Source organism: Etheostoma spectabile, chromosome 9 (assembly GCF_008692095.1).
Source record: "Etheostoma spectabile isolate EspeVRDwgs_2016 chromosome 9, UIUC_Espe_1.0, whole genome shotgun sequence".
Taxonomy (NCBI): Eukaryota; Metazoa; Chordata; class Actinopteri; order Perciformes; family Percidae; genus Etheostoma; species Etheostoma spectabile.
In genome coordinates this window covers 28,538,452-28,546,374 of record NC_045741.1, presented here as the reverse complement: position 1 = coordinate 28,546,374, position 7,923 = coordinate 28,538,452, and the positions used below count along the sequence as shown (strand labels likewise).

General features: G+C 42.0%; 1 protein-coding gene across 2 annotated transcripts in view; it reads right to left on the bottom strand.

Annotated features, from left to right (window-relative positions):
• The window catches only part of kita (KIT proto-oncogene, receptor tyrosine kinase a), a 29,051-nt gene that overhangs the window by 1,026 nt on the left and 20,102 nt on the right, over positions 1-7,923 (bottom strand). For both annotated transcript variants that reach the window (XM_032525962.1, XM_032525964.1), the window contains exons 17-21: positions 7,071-7,193; positions 5,476-5,587; positions 5,277-5,376; positions 4,865-4,970; positions 1-2,193 (exon numbers count right to left, since the gene is read on the bottom strand). The exon at positions 1-2,193 is cut by the window's left edge and continues 1,026 nt beyond it. In XM_032525962.1, the coding sequence (XP_032381853.1) occupies positions 2,011-2,193; positions 4,865-4,970; positions 5,277-5,376; positions 5,476-5,587; positions 7,071-7,193 (624 nt within the window). In that variant the 3' untranslated portion in view covers positions 1-2,010. The remainder of the gene's footprint in view (positions 2,194-4,864; positions 4,971-5,276; positions 5,377-5,475; positions 5,588-7,070; positions 7,194-7,923) is intronic.

Below are 7,923 nucleotides of genomic sequence, written 5' to 3'. Positions count from 1 at the left end.
CTTTAACGTTGTGGGGACCAGCATTTTGTCCCCACAAAGCTCTCAGGACCCATAAAGTACACTGTATTCCCGGTTTTTGGTCCCCACAAATGTAGTTAAACCTAATACACACACGTGCACACACACACACACACACACTGGTGCTCTTCACAACAACCACCACCAGTAGGAGGAGGGGAATTATAATGGTCTGGGCTGATACAGACTACTGGCTGAGAGGTGCTGAAAGTCCCACTTCTGATGGAGGAAACAGCTGGATACAAAGAAGAGAAGCACGGCTGGGAAACCGGCTACTGGTCAGAGAACAATGAGATGACCCACACACGTCTGAACAGAGAGCCTTGATGACAAGGAAGGAACATTACAGTCCACTTAATGGCATTTCACATCACCCTGACTTTAGCTATGATGTATACCGTCAACAGCTGCAAAGATGAATTTATTAACTATTTTGATAATGGATTAATCGGGTTGAGTCCAAATTCTCTGATTGCAGCCTCTTAAGTGTAATTAATTTCTAGTTCCTTCACTCCTCTGTGACAGTGAAATGAATATCTTTGAAAGTTGGGGACAAAACCAACACTTGAGGACGTCATTGTGGGCCTTTACAATGATCAACATGTTTCAACACTTCCTGACCTTTTACAGACCAAACAGCTAATCGATTAATTCCAAAAAAATAATTAACAGGTTAATGAGAATTATTAGAAAATTGCAGCCCTAATACTGTACAATAGGGAACTACAGCGTTAGCATGGGCAAAACACACACACCAATTGCAAAACACAATGTTCCCGTTTCCTGGTCCTTCATGAAGTGGAAGAAAAAGCAGAGAAAACACATGTCAGAAATGGCAGTACCTGTCTACTGCACGTAAACAAAGACCATACACTGGATGTGACAGTAGAGCAAACCACATAAACCCAAACAGTTATTTACACCTTTACAAAAGAACTTTCCAGCAGTCCAGGTGTCCAAAAGGGAAACGACACACCTACGCATCCCATGCTTAACAAAGCTAAGACGAATGCCAAGGCTTCTCAGAATGTCCTCTTTGTCAAATGTTTATCTTCCCATCGCATCGTATAGCAATGACTAATATCATTACCTGCAGATATGTACACATATACAGTCAACAAGCACATAAATGAAAAGCTAGCGTACCATGTCTGAACCAAATCTCCAAAGACAACTGTGTGTGTGTAATCGTGGGCTGACCCGTGTCATGCAGTAACAGATCTAGTAAAGACAGTTCTATAGTAGCGACATCAACAATAAAAAGGGCAGAAATGTATTTCCTAATCGCATTTACGGACCCTAAGTATGACCGACCATGCTGTCTAATAGCTTATATACCAGTATGTGTATCTACATTTAAATTGACCCCCAGAAAAGTATCTCCTTCGTAACAATAGAAATAATACTGAAAGGGTAAAAAAAGATAGAAACGAAAGCTGCATTATGTGGTGTGTGTGTGTGTGTGTGTGTGTGTGTGTGTGTGTGACGTGAAGTTCAAGTGCCTCAAGTGCTTTTCCTCCAAATGATTGCAAACAGCCAACCAAAAACAAAAAAAAACAAAAATCCATGACAGAAAAACCACAGAATAGCAAAACACAAAATGTAAAATGAAAGAAAAAAAAATATCATGAAATGTCACACACACAAAAAAAGAGGAAAATAACAAAACCAATAACAGTTTAATAATGTACTTTATATAGATTTAGAGTTGTGTTTGATGTCCCTACACCCTGGCCCGGAGCCTTAAAAGTTTTTGCTATGAGTAGGGGCGCATTAGTCCAACAGTCCTCCCTTTAATTGTTAGGCAATAGTAGTAAAAACAAGGATAAAAGCCATTCCTCCTTTGTTGTTTTTGGTAATAGATGGCAATTACCATTGGTCTGCAACCCATGCTGCCGGTACTGGGGCGGTGGGCGGGTGTAGTGGTTGGGTAGTTTGTGGCGGAAACATTACAGGCACTTTCTGAGGCAGCCCAACAGGTCGGGTGGGTCCTTACACCCGTTGGGCTCTGAGGGTTGTCCCCTCGAGGAAGACCTCGTGCTGGAGCAGTAAGGGCTGGGTCGGTCCGCTGTTACTGCTGACTGAGTGGAGACGGTGGAACGGAGCGCTCGGAGAACTGGGCTCCTCCCTGGCCCTGGGCGTCGCAGGAAGCTTGGAGCTAAAGTTCAGATAAATCTGAAGATCGTGAAAGAGAGAAATGGGAGACATTTAGATATTGTTTTAAACATCTCAGTAACATTGGTAAAACTGTGGATGTGCGTCAGGACAACTGGGTGTGCCACGTCTAATGATCTCTGTCGTTAAAACCCCACAAACCACATCCAATTTAATTTCTACTTTATTGAACCCCTATGGGGAAATTACAATTTACACTCTGTTGTTTGCACACTACGCACAGGCCTAAAAATACACACACATGTCCTCAGGTCCTATACTTGCACTAATGGAGAGAGAGGAGGAAACTACTAGAACTGTTGGGTCCTTGTAAATTCTGGAATGTGGTCTAGACCTACTCTATCTGTAAAGTGTCTCGAGATAACTCTTTTTATGAATTGATACAATAAATAAAATTGAAATTGATGTCAGAATGAAGGGGTTACCAGTGCTGGACCAGCACCCAGCGCGGTTGACGGGGGTTTGGTGCCTTGCGAAAGAGCACCTTTGCAGTCCCCAGGAGGTGAACTGCCATCGCTCCAGCTACCAGTCCACACTCCATTCTTTGGTCCAAACAGGGACTTGAACCAGCAACCCTCCAGTCCCCAACCCAGCTCCCTATGGACTGAGCTACTGCCAGTAGCCCAACACTGTATCAAGAGTGTCTCACATTTTTCGCATTAAATGCCTCACATTTTTCAATTAAATGAGCAATAAAGCACCTGAGGACATTCAGTTTTGTGGTTGTTAATAGAACTTTTGGATTGCTGTAATTTAATTTCATCCACAGACAGGTGGGAAGCGAGAGAGAGAGAGAGAGAGAGAGAGAGAGAGAGAGAGAGAGAGAGAGAGAGAGAGAGAGAGCTGCATTAACAGCTGTTTCCATGTGTCTCCCTCTACTGATTTTGAGTGATTATTGTGAATGCTCTGATTAAAAAATATCAAATAACAAATGTAACATAAAGCTTTGTATGTGATGACAGTTTTGTTGAGATTTAACAGCGTTGTCCAGTGTGCTCCAGGCACTGGGGAGTTTGCCATGACTTCTTCTCTCTTCTCTGTATGATGGCAGATATTATTTTTTGAAGACCATCCTTTCGAATCTATTTTAAAATGAACAATTATTATAACTGGACTATAATAGCCCCACAAAGAATTCGTTGTGCATCCGATCATGAGAACAACAGAGGCTCTCATGCAGCATGCACCATGTAGCATGATTAAATCTAGTCAAGTCAGACTTCAAAATAGCAACAAACCAATGCCTCCAGATTCAGAGCAGCGGAGAGTTCAACACATCTCTCCATACTGCGAGGGGTCCATGACCTTCAGCTGAATCATGTGCAAACATTTCGGAGGTACATTTCCCACGAGGACGGATGTGTCTTACAATCACACATGTAGCTATGAGGCCCAGCTGTGTACATTTACACCAAAAAATATTTAAAAATAAAAAAAATCATTTATACATTTTTTCAGCATTTCAGCTTGAAATAAACCTGGTGCCCATTTCAATCAGGAGAGACATGTTTGCAGATTTGCAAATGAGGTTTATTGTACAGCTCAATAAAATATACAGTCTTTGGAGATTAGACTCCATCGCTATATGAATCAGGAATGTAGTACTCAAGTCCGGTCTCGGACTCGAGTCCGGACTCAAAACCGTTTTTCTATGGTCTCGGACTTGTCTTGGACTCGCCAGTATTTGGACTCGGTCTCAGCAACTGGTCTTGCCAAATATGGCTTTTGGTGTCGACCGAGTCCATTTGTCTTTATTATGTTGATATTCTCACCATATTGATATTATTACACCACCATATGCCATTTTGTTTTCTTTAGATTAGATCACATGATATCAGGGGAATGGCTATACTCATAAATCCTGGTTGTAGTGACACTGTTTTTCTTTTATATCAACAAATAACCCAAAATGAGTGTCTTGATGATTTATGCATAAGACCTTTTTTTCTGTCCTCTTGACTCGGACTCTAACCTTTTTGGACCGATCTTGACTTGGACTCGCCTAGTCCTGGTCTTGGACTTGTCTTGGACTCAACAAAGGTGGTCTTGAATACAGCTCTGATATGAATATTTCATATATCTATATAGGGGTTTCTTGCAAAGACGCTGAATAGCACAGGGAACAACAGCTTTTTAAAAGCAGGGTTGTGACTCTGTGATTGGCCCTTGCAATTTGGGTACGATTCTGATTGGTTAAGCAGGAAGGCGAATGCCTCCATCAGCTGATTCCATTTAGAAAGAGAGCATTGACTTCCTGAAAGAATGCACACTGAGCTATATTTAAATAAGGAGAGACTAGTTGCATATTTGCAACAGTTATACACAGCAAAAACTTACATTTATTAGGATAACAGCTAAACGTGCACTTAAATGTTTCGTCTTCCTGAAAGAATTTACGCTGTGCTACATTCAGGGTTCAGCGTTTAGCACAGAGGACAATGCTTTGATTCATGTTGCCTTATATGTATGAACATGTTCTATGTTTTTGTTGTATGCAGGATCACAAATTGTATCAAAGGTATCACTTGAACCATGTCACATCAGCTTTCACCGCTTTGGGACGCTGGAGTCGCTCCTATTTCATGAACTCATAATCCTTCTGAAGCCCTTCTCGGTTCATCATTTTTGAAATATTTATAGTGAGAGTAAAGAAGGTCAAAGGGCAACCTACATGTTTAGTGGCATCTGATAGCTGCTGTTCGATCCTTTCCACGACCTTCCTGAAGGGGGGTCTGTTGAAGGGGTCAGCATCCCAGCAGGACCTCATAATCTGATACCTGCGTAGCAGCATAGAAACACACAAACACTTTCACTTCTCCGCAGTTATTACATCCGCTTTCTTTTTTTGTTTGTATTTTGTTTTCTGTCCTCAGTTCCACCTAAGAGTTTTAGTTATGCTTGTGGAAAGCCAAATGCAACAGGATGAGAGCCGACTGCTGTTCAAATCCCCCACATAGCATTCTTTTATAGTCTCACCACCTCCATCTACCATTTCACACCATCTCACTTAAGATTCCTTTAAAGCTCACATTTCACTTGGAAACCTTTAACACACACTCATATGTCATTTTTCAACAACTCACATTTCACTGGGTGCAAACTCTGGAGCATCCATTCTGTATCCTTCTTTGATCAGTTTGTAGAACTTGGCGTCCACTGGCATACCCGGGTAAGGACTGTTTCCTACGTTCAGAGGGGAGATTCAGTTACATTGTGCGCCTCCGAAAACACAAAGCCAGACAGCCAGACAAACAAACACACACAACGGATGGATAGACTTACCTAGTGAGAAGATTTCCCAAAGCAAGATGCCATAGGACCACACGTCACTCTCAAACGTATACACACACTCAAAGATACTTTCTGGAGACATCCATTTGACTGGCAGACGAGCCTAAACAAACAAAGAGGACTCTGTGACTAGATGAGCTCATTCACTGAAACCAGTTTTTTGTTTCCATTCTTTCTTTTTTTTCAAGTCTATAATGATTGTGAGTGAGGATTGCTAAGAGAACAGAATGTACCAGATACCAGGTATGCACAGTGTTTGCCTGAGGATCTAAAATATTGAAAAATGCAAAAACAGCTGCAGGTACATATACCTTCAAACCTCTGGATTGGGTTTCAAATCCATTACAAAGTATGTGTGTGAAGTCTAACTACTAGCTAAGTCAATGTAGCGTCACAAGCTAACAATAACAGTTACATAAGGCCAAACAATATATTAAACATTAAAGTGTGATATAAAAATGCACGCCCTTATTATGCAAACTTAAATTAGGCTTAAGCGTGGATATAATTTAAATGGGTGATCAAATCAATGTGCTTTAAAGTTTTGCATTTGAACATGGTGTCTGTCTATGGGCACTGACTCCCTTCTGGAGCCAGCCACAAGCGGCCATTCTAGGATTTGTAGTTTTTGGCGTTTCGCATCGGCTTCTTTTTTCAGCACCAGAGGTTTCTGTTTGGTCGGAACCAGCCGGATCGTACAGAAATACATGAAATGACCATGATCATCTGAACACTGCATGTCGTGGTGGTGGCGCCTCCTTGTCATACATTACTAGAGCACCGCGGGAAGAAAAAACAGTCTGCGTCCGAAGGAGGTCGCGGTGTGTGGATGGGTTAAACCGCCACACGACTTTCACCCAGGAAATCGTGTCCCGTGTGAATCCAAAAGTGAACATTGACTTACTTTAACCTACTTTTATAAATTACTTTACCCTCAATACTTCATGTACATAGCTGAATTTACATAACATATACAGTATATCATTGACACAGACACACTGATTATGCTAACCCAACTGACGATGTCAGTCTTCGCATTGCCAGACCTGCCAGGGTCTCTTCTTGGGTGGCGCTAAGCCCCCGACGCAATGACGGCATCTCTGCAAAATAGCCTCAGGAAGGAACTTGTTTTAGTAGAACATTTGTACGTTCAAGAGGGTTTTTAGTCGTGCAACAGAAAACTCAGATTGGACAGATAATCTAGTTAGCGGACTGGAATTACCTTGAGGAGCATGCAAAGCTTTAATGCGTAACTTTTTAATATTAATCAACGCCTGTTACATTCAAGCCATTTCCAAATGAGTTGCTACAAATCTAATTAGGACTCCACACAACTTTCTCATTATTTCTCAGCAGGACTATGTTCAGAAGATTGTGGCGTCCGGGGATGTTGGCTTGTGCCAGGTGGACACGCCAACGATTTTTGTTGTCAATACTTAGAATTCCTCATGGAGACGGCAGAAACTACACACTATAGTCCTCACAACTCTAGAAGGTGATGGACATCCCACAATGAGGGAGATCCTTTTATGATGGATGTATCTCATTTCAAATTCCAAAGTGTCAAATCTTAAGTGCAGACTTACGTTGCCTTTGACGACATAGTTGGAGTCCGTGTTGATGTCTCGGGCCAGGCCAAAATCACAGATCTTGGCTACTCTTCCTTGAGTCAGGAGGATATTTCTGGCAGCCAGGTCTCTGTGGATACACTGAAAAACAAACACACCACTAGATTTAATATCTAATGATACATGTTATAGACATGACCAATCAATTAGGCATGGATACAGTGCTTTTTCTAATGCAGTTTGTTACTGAATTTCCACACTTGGATGTGTAACACACAACCACTGACACATGAGCTTACTGGCCACAGTATCCTGCCTCCACAGCTAATCAATCTTTCAACAGCATGCTCCAACATGCGTTTTAGGGCGTTTTCACACCTACCTCATTTGGTCCGGACTTTCTGACTTTTCAGTCCAGAACAAAAAGACCTAATTTTGGTCCAATAATAAGAAAGGGTCTGAGTCTGGACCAAAGTGGTCCGGTTCGTTTTTAGTGTGAAAGCATTTTTTGGATGGTTCGGACTTTCGAAACACAAACAAGAAGCTCTGGCGGGCCCCCCTTGCATTTCAAAACCGAGGAAACTCCTTTAAGGACTAGCTCGGTGCTTAGTGTGTAGGCTATACGAGTGAGTGACTGTAAATGTGCTCAGAGCAGACAGCTGTCAGCTATCAAAGTAGGGAATACATCAGTTTAATTGTTAAGTGGTGGTAAATGTACAGTTTTAGGTTTCCGCTTGTCTCCGCTTGTCTCTGAATAAATGCTCCAGAAAGAGGGGGGGGGGAGGTCTGCAGTCAGTAGAAAAAACTCAGACACAGAGAGAGGATACTACACTATGAACCACCCAGACCTCTCAGGTCATCTGGGACAGGT